A 19392-nucleotide genomic window follows, 5' to 3' on the forward strand; every position below is an offset into this window, starting at 1 on the left:
ATTTTTTAAAAAATAAAATGTACCATTAAATATACCAAACAAATCATATTAAATCTTTCTAGCAAGAGGGATGTAACTTTACCTTGTTCTAGGTTTAAACAGTACCACAGATTAGTACACTTAAAAGCATTCAGTATAGCTAGACTGTCCTTGTAAAAGGGGGAATTATTGCCTTCCTGCTACTTTGGAATAAATGATGAACTGCCTTGAGCAGGGCGAATCAGAGGATTGTTTTATTTTAATTGGATGAAAAAGATTTTTGCTTTTATTTATTATTATTATTAATTTATTTTATTTTTTTTTATTAAGAATATCATCAACAATTTTTTGCCAGTCATGACATTCTTTTACTTTAATTAGATCCAAAGCTTTTTTCCTTCGTTAGTTTTTACAAATAGGCTGCATTTTTGGGTAAATCAGATGTATTACTACTATTTCATTTAAAAAATAGTTTCACAGGTAGAAAATATAGGGTCTGTCACAAAGACAAAAATCAAAATGGAACTTAGAGACAAAATATGCTGTAGGTAAGCCAAAAAACCAAGTTGTACCACAAATGTGAACACCGTGAGATCAGCACTGTCAATAAAACCACAGGAATCCACTCACAGATTGCAGGGGATTGCCACAAATGGTGACATCTCTGCATTCACACACCACTCTGGCATCATAAATGAGGCCACAATGAAGTGCCATTACAACAAGAAGCCTTTAAAAAGATGGAAAATAGTGAAGTTTAAAAACACATAATTTATTATCATGGATGCTTGAATTTATCTACCAATTGTGTATATTATGTGAAATAATACATCAGCCATGCTGGCATGTTGGGGATGTGTCACAAGTATAATATCTGGCTGGCAGACAGGGAGATGCAATTTGCTGAGCAAAGAGTCCTACAGATGTGTATCTTAAAAACAGACATGTTCCAGGTCAATGCACAGGCACAGCTGACGTTGACACTTTTGACAATTGCGTGTCATAAAAGTTAATGCATTATGAAAACTGCACAGCTTTGGGTCATCCTCCCTATGCATGCTTGTTACAAGAGCATAAGGAAATAGCAAACATTCATCTGCTGAATGCATATTTTTTTTGCAATAGAGATAGAGATATACAGTGAAGTGGCACTTTTCTATGACAGAGACAACAGTGGGGTAAAAGATGAGCTGCACCACATGGATTTTATTTTACATCATATAAATGTCATTTAAACAGCTGGGATAAAAGCCACTCATTCAATATTTAGTTAATTTATTCATTTATTATGCTCTATCATTTTTAACCAGTGAATATACAAAAAAAAAAAAATTATTTAGATCAATAGCAACCATAATGCTATACAAGCATTCTGGGTGGACCGTATTAATACATGAGCAAATTGACCTTTTAACTACATCATAACCCACATGTTATTGCTGACATATTAAAGCCCCTCTTTCGCAAAATTGAATAAGAATAACGGGCAGCCTGGTATCTTGAATGTGAGTCCCCTGAAGATGATTCAAAGTGGATTTAATATCCACAATGTGCCTACCAGTAGAGTAATTGCATAAAAATCTGTATCTCAGTTTGCCACTGCAACTGTTTGCAAGTGGAAGCCTGACGTAAACCTCTCTGATTTAAATAACTGTATTGTGTAAAAAGACAAGAGTGTTTCAGTGAAATTGCATTGGGGTTGACTGATTTAAAAAAAAAAAAAACTGGTGGAATAGTTCCAGTCTATTTTTTTTTTTTTTTTTTTTTTTGGGGGGGGGGGGGGGGGGAGTATCACATCTCAACAGACAGCCACAAGGCAATATGACTTCTAACCAGCCCCACAGCTCTGCAAGGGCCTTACTAATTTACAGTGGCAGAAGCGAGACGCAAAATGGATTGGACCGACTCCCTGTGGTTAGTTACTGGTAATCATACAATCTTCTAAGACATTACATACTATAGGTATATAACCATGACAACTGAACTAAAAATTTCCTCTTAGGCTTCAGACATTCATGTACAACATGGCAATATCTACCTTAACATTGCATGTCAATAAAGAAAAAGCCACACAAGTGTAGAGAAAAAAAGAAAAGTGGTGATTGATTACTCTTATTGCACACCAACTTCCTTTGATTCTTTAATCATCCTTTATTGTTTCAAGATCTAAAATTAAATATCCTGCCCACAGGCAGTGAACTACAAGCAATAGTTCCACTTTTATTGAACTACGCCTTATTAACTGGAGCATGAATTCTCCATGCCACGCTTCCCTAGCCATCTGCAACCATTGCTTGAACCACGACCCATGGCATTTTGTCATGAAAAGAACAAATACTGTGCTAGTTAGTCCTTCTTTGTAACTCACCACACTCAGCTTTAAGTACACACATTAGCAATATTAATCCTCCAGGATGCAATTTAGTTAAATTTGAATCAATACAACAGAAACAAGTTAGTACATCCTCTTAGTACCAGTACTGCCTTAAAAATTATTGCCCATGTTGTGCAGTATTGCACGCAAGCTCCCATCTTATCAATCATACATGTGGCTGCTCTTATTTGTACGACCGGTAGATGAGCGCATCCCACAAGCAAGACAAACCAGTTTTGATGTATGTGGTGGGAACAAAGAGTTCACAGTCCCTCATAATTTTAAATGGATCAGGTCAGGCAAACAGACAAAAATGTTAAATAATAAAAGATCTTGAGAAAGTTAACAAAGATCATCCCACATATCTAAAAGGAGCAAAGAACACCAAAGATAAGCATATCCCAAAAGTCAAATAATTATGACATCATGAGGCTATCATTATAGAATAAAAAATCACACAATGCATCTAATGACCCTAAAAACCCTGTCCTTGGCTCTTAGAAAAATACATGAATCACAATCTTGAAAAAGTACTTGGTACAATTTATTTTGCCATGTTTTACACCAATGCCATCAAACTTACTAGTTCTACAAGTGAGAAGCTACATCATTAAAGGTAAGAAAAAGTGATAAGAACACCTTAGGTTACCACAAACACGTCAGGTACTATGTCTGGTGACCTGATAAACGCTACTAGGTCACATGTGAAAAACAGTTACATGCTTATTATCTGACTCCACTGATTCAACTGCACATCTCTGGAACATCTACTTACACAGGTTATCCCTGAGACTAGAACTGTATTCCTTTCACCCTAAAAACCTCAATAAAATATCATAAAAATTGCATCTTCTACACCTCAAAAGGCTTTCAATTTACAATTTATTCATCAAAACATATCATTATAGCACTAGAGGGAAAATTCAGTAATACATTTAGTATGATCAGCAAATTTGTATCTCAGCAGTGTACAATTACACTTTCTCTAACAAAAAAAAAAAAAAAAAAAAAAAAAAAAAAAAATATATATATATATATATATATATATATATATATATATATATATATATATATATATATATATATATAAACAGACAAAAGTTGAAAATATTTGCAATGTAATCAATATTTAATAGCTCATCACCCACATAAAAACACAGGCAAGTAATGACTGCCCAATTTCCTTTAATAAAGAAGAGTTCAGCTGAAATTAGCCCATATTTATAGTTTTCTTCAATCTTAATCTATCTATTCTTTTTCACTTTTATGATCTTTTTTATTTATTTCATTATGTTTTTTGACATTTTACATGAAGTAAAATTTTGCCAGTTTAATATCTAATTTTTGGAAAAATCAGGTCAACAACTTACAAAAAATATGAGTGATGATAAAACCTTCATACCACATTTTGGACATGAAACATCAAGTAAGGATTAACAACTAGGAATACTTGAGACCAATTAAAGTTAAAACTAAATCTACACAATAACTTTAATGTAGCCCTTATGCAGCCAATATGGACAATAAGTTTCCATTTGTACAACATTACTGATTTAAAAATGAAACCACATTATTGGTACATACATTTTTATGACTGTAACATGTGTGGTTCCATCTAACAAAATGTAAGTGTTTGTCTTGAAAGACTCTTTTGATCTTCACATAACTGTCAAAATATCTGCCGCTCCAGCTTATTTCATACTCATATGAAAAACACCAAAATGCACACACAGGATAAAAAGGTGTAACTGGACGAAAGTTAAAGAGGGACTAAGAACAAAGCCTAAAACATGATTCAAAATGATGTTAACTGACAGAATTTAATTCCAATTTTATGTAACATATTTTCTTTTATGAGCATAGATTTGTATTAAGCGATCAGTTTCAGGAGGGGGTGAAAGTAACAGTAAATGGCTTTACAAGAGAATTATTTAAAAAAAAACTTGGACCTTAAACTCATGACATCTAACGATGTGTACTAGGACAAAGACTTAGCTTATACATCTGAATTTATGCATCTAAAAATAATACTTAAAGAGGGACTGCTGGAGCAGTATATCTTTCCTCCGCATGTCCAGAGCACTGCAATTTATGACCTTACTATTTCACAGATACCAAATATTGACATGCTGTCACTGTGGGATTCAATTAGTCTATTGTAATTTGACTAGAGGTTGGTAATGAATTTGTACAAGAGTATCATAAGCACAAAGTCATATAATTCATTTGTTGTCCTATCACTTAATTTCTCCCTGTAGACTTGTGCAATTGTGCAATGCCACACCAATCTGATTCTCCCTGGACCTGTCCTCAGACCACAGATTGCAGTGAATAGATTTCTCTGTAGATCTATAATAATGTAATTTTGACAAGTAACACTCTGCAAAGATGTCTGGCCTGGGGGACCAGTAGAACTGTGGCACACTGCAATCATCTAAAACATGTGATCCATGACATTTTCTACCTACACGTATTGTTTGATAACACGAAAAACCAACATTACTAATAATTTTCACTTTGTACCAAACAACTTAGCAGGGTAACCTTTAATTGAACAAACAAAAAATTCTGACATTATCATGAAAACTTTTTGGCTGTTATGTGATGTTATTTCTATTTTAGGCCCACATAGCCGCTAGTTATTTTTACTATGCCAGATCATCCAGCCATAAATTATTCCCGTGATGGGAAGATTCATCATGCAAAACACCTCTGTACCATGAATTTCAAATAACTACTCAATGTAACTCATTAGAAGTACAAAGAACTTTTCAGATAAAATGTTTTGTTTGGAACAATGTGAAGGGAAAAGTTTATGGCACTGACAAGAAGAAAAACCGTAAGTAAGTATTTTTTTAACTCTCCACAACTAAGACTTTGGTCAAATTTCATTCATTCATTATTTTCACAATTCCAAAACACAGATACTGAAGAATAAAGTACAGTATTTCTACTTTTATTCTTGCAGTTTTACATATTTCATAATTAACATTAATGAATAACTGCATTTGCTATTTTTCTAAATCATCAGTGAATAACCAATTTTAATTGTTAAAAAAAAACAGAAAAAAGTATTAACAAAATATAACAATGCTTTCTTAACAATACCTTATAAACAAGAGAAAGGAAACTAAATAGACCAACAATAAAAAAGTGTAATTGGTGGTTAACATCAACAATTGTGGTGCCTCTGCTCTTTCTCTTCAATTATACATAATTTGTTTTTTGACATGCAATATACATGTTCACCTGACTCTCCAACAACTGATGTCATGTCCGTCCTATTCATTAGTAGTCAATAACCTACCAGGAAAAAGTGTGGACATGAAAGTTTTGCGTTATTTGCTCCCAAGGGAAAACCATGGTCTGCACATATCAAATTATTACATTTCTATTAATATTAATACCATAGGCTACTTCAGGCAAGGGTGCAGACATAGTTCTCCCCTGGAGGGTAAAGTATCCAAGAGGAGAGTGACTTTATGCATGCGACAGTGAACTTCACACAATCACAAGGCAGCAAGTCATAGGACTGGAAACTGTAGAATTATCCATTTTTTCTCCTTGTCTTAACCTTGTACGCTCAGGATTTACAGAAATATTAATATGATACCTCTTTAAATGTCTTAAGGAAACCAAACTACAGTTAATTCAAATCATTAAACATGAATATATTCTAGACTTAGGTGTAATGGCACAATATTCAGGTGTGTCACAACTTCAATTGGTAGAATGTGAACTCCTTGGTAAACATGCTCAATAAAAGATCATTTTTATTTGACAAGTCTTTTTGTTTTAGATACATTAAATTAAAGACACATGGGAATGTTTGCATATAACTTAATTTAATGTCGGATTGTCTGGTTTATGTACACCATGATGATCCCAGAAATTTCATTAACTAATTATTTTTCCGTTCCTTTATCTTTTCATATTTAAAATGCTTTAAACTCAACTCCCTTCACTTATCAACTATCCCCTGCAACTCCCATTCCGCAGTAATCCTCAAAAACAAAACCAACCAGATGTTCACATTCTGCAATCCTCTATAAAATCTATGAAGTCATTCAATCTTTCCTCCTCCCTGTACTTGTCACACAGGGAGACAGTCTTGGTGAACTCCACAGTTTTTGTATCATAGTAGATCTCCAACACCTTGATGCTCTGCAAAGCTTTAATAGCATTCTTCAAGCACTCCATAGAAACACTTTCAGCTAAAACATAAAATTACATAATTTTTATAGCCTTCTCTACAGGTTATGCCCTCTTAACTGAAAAAACTGTCAAATGTAAATCTGATAAGTGTTTTGCTTGATTCACTCAAGAAGCATTATTTTAAGAATTCTATTGAAATAGAAATTTCATAAGAAACACACTACTTAACATCTCTTACCAAATTCTGCCACTCCATCTTCAACTCTGTCTAAGGCAATTTGATGAATAGTACCCAAGAACTCATTTTCTGAAATGCCAAGTTAATATTCAGAAACCACCCTTTTAAAACTAAAATCATCATGCAAAATGATGATTAAAAGATAAAATAAAATCAAAATCTGGATATCATTGTAAATAAAAATATTATCTCTCCTCAATCAGAAATACAAAGCACTACACTTGTCTATCAATTTTCTTATCACAGAAAACAAAGCCATCCTTTTGTTTCTGTTTTTACCTGGCATATCCTCTTTCAAAAGCCTGGTCAAGGACTGCACTACTATCCAGTAAGACTCAATATATGGAGCCAGGACAGTCAGTAAGAAGTTGAAGCGATTATAGCAGTCAGGTTCATCTAGAAGAACCTGAAATTAACACCAAAAATTAATGACACCACTTTTCTAATCCACTGCATTAAATAATACTGAAAGGTCTTGTGTATAAAAAGATTGTAAAAAGCACTTCAAAACAACTTGCATTCTGCAAAGACATGTTTCCCTTTTGCTTAACATTTTAGTTTGTGGTAGAGCACAGCAAGAATGTGACCTGATCAGTTGCTGCTTTACCTAACCAGTATTTGAAGGTCCCCACCTGCAATTTCTTAAATGCAACCTCTTCCTCCTCCTCTTCATCTGAGCTGTATTCATGCATCTTTAAACTGGAGGCAAACCTTTTTGCCCACTGCATTTCCCTGGAGTCAGTGTATGCAGAGTGGATGGAGGATTCCTCTTCTCTCAAGATTTCATATGTGATCAGCTTATCCATGGCACTGCTTAGCTCTGTCCCAAGACTTGTGCAAGGCTGTAGAAATGCAAAAAGCATTTTTTTCTATGCTACAGTAAAACCAGGATCTGTTGGATGAAGCTGTGCTAACTTAAGTTCCATTTACTCATCACCTTTCCTTAAGACTATTATCACATGTTATCTGAAAACTCTGACTTCATCTTATTTACTTATTTTATAATATATTTTTTTAATATTTGCATTCCAAACATAATATCAAGGGAACAATTAATGAACAAAAGTAGGATCAAGTTGGTAAATATTCATTGCTTAAGCAGTCACTTATCAAGGGCTGTACTGCAATGAAGACTTACTGGAACAAATAAAAACTCATACTGCAGCAGTGCACACAGCCTTTGAGCTTTCTCCATGACTTCATCATGAGAAACAAAAACATCTGTTGTAGAAATGTGGCGAATGTCAAGATCATCAGAGGCAACACCATACACTGTTGTGGCTGAAAATAATAGCAACAGACAAGATAAAACAAACACGATGGTTATCTGTTGGAAAAATGTCATGTCAATAAAATAATTAGACAAAACATCCATCATTTGCTGACGCTCATTGGTTTTCCAAAACAACATAAAAGATAAAGCAATAATTCAATTTCAGATGGTCAAAATACAATGAACTTCTTTTCTTTCAATAAAAATGCTAAAAAAACTAATGATGCTTAAAGGGATAATAACTCTTCGTTTTGGCCAAAAATGAATTTTCCTGGAGTAAACAACAATTTTCCCATACTTGCCAATGGTTAATGACTCCATTTTTACATTCAAAGTTAGTCCCTGGTTTTTTTCTAAAAAGTTTGGTTTTTTGTTAAAATCTCTTAAGAGATTTTAACAGAGTATAGCCATCAATGGTCTAAAGACAAGCTCAGATATCAGAATAATAGTTATAACTGCCGTTTTTGTGGTTAAACAGAATATATTATATTTCTATGAGCTATACACAATGTTTTTATTGTGAAATATAGATATTATACAAAGAGTTATTATCCCTTTAATAATCTTTATTTCATTTCATCAATTTTTATTATTTTTCTTGGCAGGCAAACTGACGAATTATAAAACCTGCAACCATATACCATGTCTCAACCATAAAAAAAAAAAAAAAATTAAATTAAATAATAAATAAATAAATTTAAAAAATAATAACATCTGTCGCTGCAGTGTCTCTGGATAATCCCTGTTTAATGTACTGCTTTCACAAACTCTGATCACCATAATTAGATACTATCCTTATTTTTTTATGGAGCCCTCAAAGACTAAATTTAGCTTCTTTCATCATTTCACAAAACAGAGATACAATAAAGAAACTGTGCCACACAAATTATTGATTAACTCCACAGTACAAGTGTCTAGAAAATGCCATATCCAGTCTTTTTGTACTCCAACTTATCAACCCTTCTGAAGAAATTCCCAAGTTATAAAAACTGATTTCCATTTTACATTGTAAATACATAACCGCAGCCTTTAAGGAAGCAGGAAAGCAAACCAAGTGTAAAGTATTCTTAAATGAAGAGCTATAAATTGTTCTTTAGGAGAATGTGACACTTGCATTAATGGTCTTTTGGTAATTTAAAGCTTCTTTTAGAGATATTAGGCCAAGCTATATCAACATCATGGCCAAATGACAAATGTGCTTTTATTACTTTTACAATTTCCTGAAGTACAATGTTCCAAACCGAAGTTCAGATACATGCACTCTTGTCAACTGTAAATAGCTTTAAAGAAAACCTTTTCTACAATCTCATATAATATCAAAATTGGAAATCCCTATTCTTGATAAATAACATTCAGGGAGACAAATTTGTCAAAACTGTTCAATTTCTTAACTTTTTATCCAGTTATTCATATGCTTCACAATACTTGAGAATAACCAAATCATTTAAATAATGTTTGTGTAAAACTCAAGTACCATATATTTATAGGACATGAGAATTTCTGAATATCCCACCTTTTTATGCTATATCAGCATACATCAATTAAATCATTGATCAATAGAACTTAAATTCATGAAGTATAAATAACCTAAATGGCAGCAACACACTTTGGCCTAAATAAAACGCTTTCTACAGATTAAACATATAGGAATGAAAATCATATGCTAAGTCAAACTCCTAATTGGGTAAAACTGTCAATCTTCATTAAATTAAATCATCAAAATATAAAACAGAAATTCATTTTGAAATTTAACATGTCACAAAGCACTGATTACACTTACAAGACCTTGCAAACAGATATCTTTAAATGATATAATAGTATTTGGCATGTTAACCAAATTATCATGAATTATGTCCAGGCCCTGCGCAGTAAGGTTTAATGAGTCAGAAACAAAATATGTTATTTTTTCAAGATAAATTACAAAACTGGGTTTTGAGGTGTTGTCACCAGTTACTGAGTCAGAGTGCAGATAAAGGGAGCAGCATTGTTCTCTTTTATAAACCCAATCATACTAAGATTCTTCATGTGAGCATTAAGGCATGTTCACAGAAAGACCAACTAAAACCAAGTATAGACTGAATGGGGCCATTCAGAAAAGAAGATTCGAGTATCAACTGGTCCAAAGCTCAAATATGGCCCTACATGAAAAGAAGACCACTTAATCCAGTAATGGTCTCCCTGCCTCACACACGCCTCCCCACGCATCTGGTCAAATGGAGTGAGAGATTTATTTACTGTGGCTGAGAGACCATTACAGGACAGTCTTCTTTTCAGGTAAGGTCCGCCATCCCAGATGGTTGAGGTAAGTTTGGCGTTAACAATTAAGAGGAACTTTCACACCAGTCACCAGTGACATTCCTGTCAGAGACCAATCAACTTTTATCCCTGCACTCAGTCAATCAGTTATTCATTAATTAAATCTTGTCAACAAAGGAGCATGCAGAGCAACTGTGGGAGAGACCTATTGCTGGGAAGGACTTTTTGACCAGGGTCATAAATGAAATGTTTCTTTCAATTTAAAAACCAAGATATGTACCATTTCCATATTTTTTTAAAAATCCCACTGATTGAGAAAGGTATTGGACAAAAATAAATTAATGAATTAAATTGTGTTAAGTGCCTCGATCATTTCTACCTTGCTTTGAGAAAGTGTCTTGTTTCTGATATAGTTGGTTCACTGGCATACATTTAATACATGCCTATTATACTTTCCATAAGGAAGACACTAATGGCTCCACTGGCGTAGTATCTGAGTTCAAATACATCAGGCAAGCAGGTCACTGGCTCAAAATACATCAACTCTGTGCCAATGCTATCCTCACTGCCAGCAAGACTGCAAAATGAAAAATTAAATCATCACTCACCCAGACATAAAAATATGTTACAAAAGAAAAGTAAATATTCACCAAAGAAACATACTTCTCTAGAATCACCTCAGATCACTTCGTACTAAATGCGATTAGTACTTCAGTTTAAAACTTCAAGACAGTATAACAGAGAATAACATAACCAAGGGACCAACCTGTCATCAGCTTGCACACTGTATTTCTTCACCACGTTGTCCCCTAGAACATCTGCCGCATACTGTATGACAGTTGGTGCCCTTCCAACAAAACCAACATCTCTTCCTCTGAATGTTATCTCCTCTTTCAGCCATTCAAAACTTTGTACAAGCTCTTCTAATCTTGCACCCTATGAATCAGAAAAGGAAATGCTGGATTTTAACAAAATATTAACATAAAGCAAAGATGACAAATATACACACAACTGACAGGAAGAAAGTAATTCCCATTCCTCCATTTAAACATTACTTGATACCTGCCATTTAACTAATGAAAGCTATTCACCAAATATAAAGTAATACAAAAATATGTTTTGGCACTCATATAGTAAACATTACCTAAAAATCTAATAATAATAATAATAATAATAATAATAATAATAATAATAATAATAATAAAGAATGACTTTTGTAAAATTTGCCCAATCATGCAGATTTTCAAAAAGAAATTGCCTTTTTATCAAACAAATAGTGAATTAAAATAAAACACGGTTTGGCATTAATAAAATGGACAATAAATGTGTTGAATAACAACGTCACTGGTGGCAACACAGGCAGAGACAATGTTCATAACATATACAGACACATTGTGTCTATATACAAAAAGTCACTATTCACTATTATCTTGTAAATCACTGATGTTGTTACTAATTATTTGGCCTCAACAGATTATTTTGTCTAAAAATCTCCCAGAAAAAAATAACATGGACCTACTCTTTAACATTTTGTTCAAAATATGTGCACCAAGTAGGTTATGTTTATGTTCCGTAAGTCAGTATGTTTGCAAGTTAGTTTGTCTGTTCACAACATTATACAAAAAGTTAAGGATAGATTATGATGAATTTTCAAAATAGATCAGAAATGGACCAAGGAACAAATGATTATTTTCTTGATACATTAACCTTTTTTTAATCATAGAATACCTTTCTGTGTTTGGTGACAAGCAGGAATGCCAGCATGGTAGTGCACATTATAGTGGAACTATTCACAAAAGCTGAAATTAAATCCTCAAATTCATTTTCAGATCTAATGACTACACCACACTGACTGAAACTAATAGCATCATTTGAAAGAGTTCTTTTGAATTTCCCTTTTATGTAAGATATAATATAAGCCTTAGGGCAAACGCTTTATACATTTACAGCTTCAAGCTGCTCTTGTTAGTTTTTATAGTACAATGATTGAGGAGAAAGTATTAACATGTTATGCATTAAGTCACAATATTTGCATTAACAAAGTCACAATATATGCATATGAAGCATTGCTCAGATTTTTTTTAAATCCATGAATATCTGAAATATCGAAATATTTTCAGGACTTACTGTATACTACATGCTGTGCCAAGTCTTTCACAGTCTGTCTCTGGTCTTCCACAACCACATCAGTTCCATACAAAGATGTCAAACTGCCAGACGGGCGTAACTTGCCAGATGACCTGCGTGCTCGAGAAAAACTGTTCCTGCGAGACTCAAGGTTTTCTTTACGAGCCTCCATGTTAGTGTATTGAGCAGACTGAAGATATTCCTACAAATAAAAAATCAATAATAATGAATTCCACTATCTTGAGTATGCCATGAAATAATTACAGTAGTAATTTATTAAAATAAAAACTTATGCACAGATTACATGTAAATTTTCAAAATAAAGAAATACAAAAAAAAAAAAAAAAAAAACACTGACCTTGAGTGAGAAAGGTTGTGCGAAGTCCACCCTAATGTTACCATAATGTGACATGAGAACTCTCCAGACAGCTTTCAAAGCTCCCCAGAATGTCTCCTTTATCTTTTGTTCACCCTGATAAATATTACATTTCTAGGCCTTAACATGCAGGAAATTTAATTTTAAGAAAGCTACATTGCATGTTTAAAAGCTCAAACATGATATACTTTTCTGGTCACTGATATTTTCCAAACTATGGATAATATGGATAATTATTCAATGTGGATTTCAAATCACTTAAGACATCATATAAGAAATTTAAAATATCTGAGTGTAAAACTCACCATCTGCTCTCTGATGAAAAAAGTACCATCTAAAATCTTTTCATAATTGATACTGACGGGAATAATGTAAGCATCTTCTAAGAGGCCTGAAAAACACAATCTTAATTTAACCAAAAAGTGTCCATTATCAGTGACCTTTTTGGTCTCAAATTTACATTAAAAGGTATCGATTTTTTCTACACATCCTGACCCTTAGTTATCAAAAGCTGACCCATGTTTCTTTAAATTTCCCTTACCATCCATGTATGAGTCAATGACTACAGACAACAGTCCTCCTTTGGGTGCAGCAGCCTTGCCACTCCTGGTCCTTCCTCCTTCAATGAAAAACTCCATATTCTGTCCTGCTCGTAAAAGCTCCTGCATGTACTGAAATTAAAAATTAGCTCAAACACACACTGCTGGTTCTTCAAATCTTTTATAGAAAGCTAACATATACAATATCTGACATGCTGTCAAGTTTGTGTGTAGATGCACATGACTTTGCACATAATATTTTGTCACTTACAGTGTGCAAAACAGCTCTGTACAGCAGGTCTTTCTTTCCTTCTACTTTGTCCAACTTTCTTCTTATAAAATAACCACCAAGCCCTCTCATGAAAGATCTGAAATTAACACAATGCATTTCAGACAATTAATTTTAGGGAATCAGTGTGTCCAAAAATACCCTGTTAACCATATTTAACTAGTATACAAACACATTTATTAATTAATATATGAAAAGACCAGAGATTTGATAAAACAATTTTTGTTATGCAACTTACATGAATACAAAAAGAATCTCACATGTTAATACCATAATTTCTTTAGCATCATGGTAGTACATGTATGCATGCAATTAAGCAAACTCACCCAAAAACCGGAATCATCAGGTTGTCCCCTGCAGCGACATGGGGCACCTTGATCCCATAGTTGTACAGAATAAAAGTTACAACTACATAGTCAAGGTGACTACGATGGTGGGGCAGAAAGATCAAAGGATGACTGCTCTAGAAATAGGCAATTCATTTTTATGTTACCATCCAAGAAAAAAATAAACAGATAAAGTACTGCATGAGAGTTCCAAATTACAAAATATTATTAGTATTTTTTGCATAACCCACCTTATAGAGATTTTCAGTTTATTTTCAGCTACTCTAGGTGTATATGTAAATATAAAGCAAGTACTCAGGCACAGTCAGCTCAAGACTCCTATCCTCCAATTCAAGCAGCTTACATAAACTGACTTCTGGCATAACCGAGCTATTTCAAACAATAAATGTACTTTAGCTTTACATAGGGGAAAATACAAATATTCAATTCAGTTGTGTCTGACAGATATCAACTCAAAGACTGTGTACTATGTGAGGTACCTCTGCAGCTTTCTGAACCATTTCCATCTGACCTTTGTGAACTTGAACTGTTGACAAGAAGTACCTCAGGACTCTGTGCAATACCCATGAGGTTAACCTGGAATTACACTCTGCCTTTGCAATACTCGAGGATATATGTTTTTTTTTTTTTTTTGTAACCTCTGATGAAAACCAAGAATTTTTTGCCATATATATATTGTCTTTAACATGGCATTCTATTTTATAAAATAACTCATAATATGCAATGAACATACTTAGGGTAACACATCATCAAGTTAACATGTGCATTAATATTTCTGACTTGTGATTGTCCTAGTAAAATAAATTGAAGTCTAGTTGTCTTGAAATAGTAATATTGACAAAAAACTAGCAACATATTTATGTTAAATAGAAATACACTTACTTGAGCAGAGACAGGGATATACCCGCTTTCATTTTACTAAGCAAATGATTAGCCCGTTTCATATGGAATGCAAGTTTCTCGGGCAACTGTTTGGGATCTTCAAATTCTTCTTCATTATCTAAGGAAAATGTTGTAGCTGCAAAAGGTATGACAAAAAATAAATAATAATAAATTATGAGTGCAAATAATTAATCACAAACACAGAGAACAAAAGAACTGTCTTATGCTACTGGTTAGTTATATTCAAAGGAGTTTTTTTGTTTTGTTTTGTTTTGTTTTGTTTTGGTAATTCATTGACAAATAATAGTAATTCAGATTCAGTTCTTGGAAGGTATCCAAATAAGTTTGTTTGGGATGAAGCATGGGCTGTACATGCTTTGGCCAGTTTCCCATTGCAAAATCCAGCACATGTAACCACAAGCTATACCTTCCTTTGGACAATCCTGCCTTGCACATGTATCAAGAGTGGCCTGGATTCTGTAAAAGAAAATTTCAGTAAGTGCATCAGTACAACTGCAGCATTACCAGTGTTAGAAATACAGAGCATTACATGTATGATGCCATCTTTCCCAGAGGCAATGGTAATGCCTATTTGTGGTATCCCATCCACCTGTACATGCTCTATAGACCAGAATCTCTCTCTTCATATCCCATTTTAGTTACATGCCCTACAGTATTTTTATTCTCTGTAACATTTTCTATTATCATGATATCAAAGTAAAAAGATCCCCCCAAAAATGTACAATGTCCTTATATGAAAAGACAAATAGAAATATTTACCTTTTACTTTTCATGACTTGTTTAGCTACGTCTGGGTAAGTGATAGACGACTGCGTCCTAGACTGCAAGGTACAGCTGAAGGACATGCACACTCTGGCAAGATAACCTTTCCTCCTCCTGGACAGAAATGTCAAGGTTTCATAATTACTACAATACCTGGTTATATTAACAAAATTAAATTTGTGACTTTATTGTATAATGTATTAATGATACTTCAAAATGAATCTAAGAAACCTTATTTTTTACATATTTTGATAATTACACATTAGCTGTGTATTCATGTAAGCTTACCTATATTCATCATATTCACGAAATACATCAGCAATATCTGGTTTTGATGTTGACTCCTGGTATAACCAATTCTGTCAAAACAAAACATATAGGAACATCTTTGATTTTCTTCCACACAAGAAGATACATAAATTAAAATTTATACCAAATAATCAACATACTGATTTCACCTCTTCAGTCATGATCTCAGTTTCAAATAAGGTACATTTGTTTGGTCAGACCCAAGAGACAATGACTGCATTCCCACAGATTTTAGATCGATCTATCCCTGTGGGGAGTCTCACTAGATTACTGTCAGCTTAGCCGGCTTACTAGTAAATGTCTATCCCTCCTACTGAAAGCTGTGCATGCTCGGCTGACAGCGATTTAGCACGAACCCCCAGGGAGTTAGGTCGATCCAGATGGATCGATCTAAATCTGTGGGAATGCAGTCAAAGACAAACTTGTAATCTGGCTTAAACAGTGCAGTACACACAACATCCACCTAGAAAATTTAATCTACTTGTATTACAGTACGGCTGGATTTATCCAGTTTGGGCTTATTAAATTTCTTAATATCAACACAGTTATCACATTTTGCAGAGGACTGGCTGATATCCATAGTCTACTTACCCTGCTGTTAGATAAACATTTTTCACAACATCTGCCCATAAACGGCCTTTGGAACTTATTGGTTTGAGGTGCAATGATAGGCATCACCTTAAAGAATCCCAAACTGGTGCCCAAGGGCTGAAAAAATGTCACAATAATCAAAACATATGTACTAGTACTCTGCATATCTATTTTGGTATTTCTATATTTGAATTTTTAATTGTTAAAAAAATCAATAATCTAGAGCTCAACAGTATAGTATAGTATATTATACATTGATTAATGAATCATCATGATGATCAATAGGATTGTAGTTGTTTAATGTTAAAAATGGTGCCCGTAAACTAGTAGCCATGCATTAAATATTGACATTTTTTGTATGACAAAAGGCTTAGTATTAGGACAGTTAGAGCGTCTTAAGCCTTGTAAAAACATTTATTTCTACTTGACTCATCAAATCATATTTTGTAAGCTGTTTTCTAAGAAAACTGGCCATCCAAATAACAGCTGGATAGCTCTCTGGTAAAAGGTGTGTGGTTCACACTACTGATTAAAACTGCAAAGGAGACTGGGGAACATTAAAAACTACATGTCTATTCAATCACTTAAGTTCTTAATTCAGAAATTTAAACCTCAATATTAAGAATGGACTGTTTTAATACTGTTTCAAAAGTGAACCTATCTGTGCCAGACAGTTCATTTAAACTGTCAAATGTACAGGCCATGGTGGCAGACTTACAACAGAGACTCCAGTGAACTTGTTCCTGTATTTTGATCTTCTCTGAGGAGGCTGTAGATTGTCTCCAAACTTGTCCTTCCATGCCTGCCTTCCAGCCTGCAAGTTGACAGACAGACCAGCTGGAGGTTCATAACCCTGCGTATTCTTTAAGTAAGGATTTCCTTTCTGTTCCCATTTGGCATACACTTGCTTCAGGTTATCAAAGTTCTCCATAATGGTAAAAATTAAAGGAATATTATTTACTCCATTTCCATGACATCCTCCATATTCTTATACACCCTCATTTGGAGGTTCTTTCATAGGCAGTGAAAGACATTTCATACCTAAAAGAAAATAACAAAATTTAGTAAGAACTGGGCAAATGTTCATTATCTTCCCAAGTAAGGTAATTTTAAGTGGTGTTGATGAAGGCCCTGACACTGCCACAAAAGACTGTGCTACACATGCAATTTTTAAGATAATTAACATATATTATTAACATATATTAACATATATGGTAAACTTTGTCACCTCCTTGTTCGAAAAAAAAAGTGATATTAAAGCTACTGGGGTATATTCAAACTAAACAAATAGGCATCACAATGGAAAAGCAAAACAGAGGCATGGAAGTCCACAACTTCAAAGTTTCAAAGCAAAACAGAGGCATGGAAGTCCACAATTTCAAAGTCTACTATACACTATTATTTTTCCATCATTTATCTGGCTTTCTATATATACATGTATATGTGCATATACTACAGTAGAATTCAATTATTAATCATACTGTGTGCAAGATGATGAATTTTAATGGAAAAATGAGGGGTTAATTGAAATATACACATTTTTAAAGATAAACTTATCTTACTGCCATACTAAAAAGGGCACATGCATTGTTCTGTGCATAGCCTAGGACGACTTTGTCTAGTTGTTAAGACTACTGAGTAACACAACAACACAACTAATACAACAACAACAACAACATCATCAGAATTACTACTGGTATACAGCACAAATTTGAAAGGGAGTCCATCCCACATCATGATGCTTTCATTAAGAAGTCTGCTACGGGTATGAATGGTCTTGAAAAGGGATCAACTCAGGACTCGGACCCACATTTTAAACATTTTTGTTATTCTTATTGTTATTATTAATAATGCAGTTTTAAATGCAACAACGTTAACTATTTACGTCTCATACACTTTTTCATTTGTGCCAACACTTACCACTAAAAAGCACATATATCATACAACCAATAACTTGTAAACATGTATAAAAACCAGCCGCGAGCACGGTGGTACATGTACCTACAACATGACTGATATAGACTACCTTGACATAGTTTCCCAAGGTTAGCGTGAACACCAGCGCTAAATAACTGCGCATGTGCAACAGTAAGCTCTCAAAGTATGGTGGCCCCAAATCTATAAATTTTAAATCCAATGATGATGAATATCTTTTAAGTATATATATACTTCAACTCTTTCTCAATATATTTGTGCATGAGTCTTTCTTGGTGTGTGCTCGTGTGTATGTGTGTGGGCACGTATGTTTGTAATTGTAAGGGGTTATAAACTTATATAGCCTACTATAGTAGGTATAGGCCTACTCTCGCTTATAAAATACGGCAATCTGGGCACTGTACATGTACATGTACACTGCCGTTGGCCTGTTGAAGGTACTTATGCTTACTTATCATCCAGATAAAAAAAAAACAGTTTTCCGGCATCTAATTATTCAATAATACATCTTTCCCGTGCTGACTTAAAACAATAAATATACCCTCTAAAATATAAAATATCGGCGTTTATATTTCTCGTTGCCATGTACCTATTGGTATGAGAATAAGCAACTCAAACCTTTAAGAATTTTGTAATCCCCTTTTTCTATCATCCAAAAATGAGGTTTTTCCTGCATCTAATTATTCAATAATGCATCAATTAATCTTTGTGTTGATTTACAACAATAAAAACACCTTGAAAATATAAAAGGTCGTCGTTTCAATGTATTGTAGGCCTATAAGCATATTGACAAATCAAAGCTAAAATCGTCAATTTAATTTTAACACCTTTCTATTAGGAGGTTAGATAGCAATCGGTACGAGGCGTAACGTCATCCGTGACCAAGATTTTATCACTAAAATTGGCATAGATTATCACGATTGTATGGGCTACACTTGT

General features: G+C 33.7%; 1 protein-coding gene across 4 annotated transcripts; it reads right to left on the reverse strand.

Annotated features, from left to right (window-relative positions):
- Positions 1–5288: 5288 nt before the first annotated feature.
- LOC106160799 (glycerol-3-phosphate acyltransferase 1, mitochondrial) lies at positions 5289–18589 on the reverse strand. 4 transcript variants are annotated; one of them, XM_013537547.2, is made up of 22 exons: positions 18439–18589; positions 17237–17559; positions 16519–16635; positions 15907–15977; positions 15616–15732; positions 15263–15312; positions 14836–14971; positions 14433–14529; positions 13933–14069; positions 13589–13685; positions 13320–13449; positions 13084–13169; positions 12761–12874; positions 12403–12604; positions 12004–12074; positions 11042–11211; positions 10719–10852; positions 7885–8027; positions 7379–7588; positions 7026–7152; positions 6747–6815; positions 5289–6567 (listed from the first exon to the last, which is right to left on the reverse strand). In XM_013537547.2, the coding sequence occupies exons 2-22, from the start codon at positions 17447–17449 to the stop codon at positions 6383–6385; spliced, it is 2676 nt and encodes an 891-aa protein (XP_013393001.2). In that variant the 5' UTR covers positions 17450–17559; positions 18439–18589; the 3' UTR covers positions 5289–6382. The 4 variants fall into 4 exon arrangements, 3 of the variants coding, with proteins under 3 accessions (XP_013393001.2, XP_086856012.1, XP_013393003.2); XM_086999886.1 differs by lacking the exon at positions 12761–12874; XR_015331789.1 differs by lacking the exon at positions 5289–6567 and having other exon boundaries at positions 7354–7588.
- Between the last annotated feature and the right edge of the window lie 803 nt (positions 18590–19392).

The sequence above is a fragment of the Lingula anatina genome, chromosome 1 (assembly GCF_051362555.1).
Source record: "Lingula anatina isolate TDL-2025a chromosome 1, LinAna3.0, whole genome shotgun sequence".
NCBI lineage: Eukaryota > Metazoa > Brachiopoda > Lingulata > Lingulida > Lingulidae > Lingula > Lingula anatina.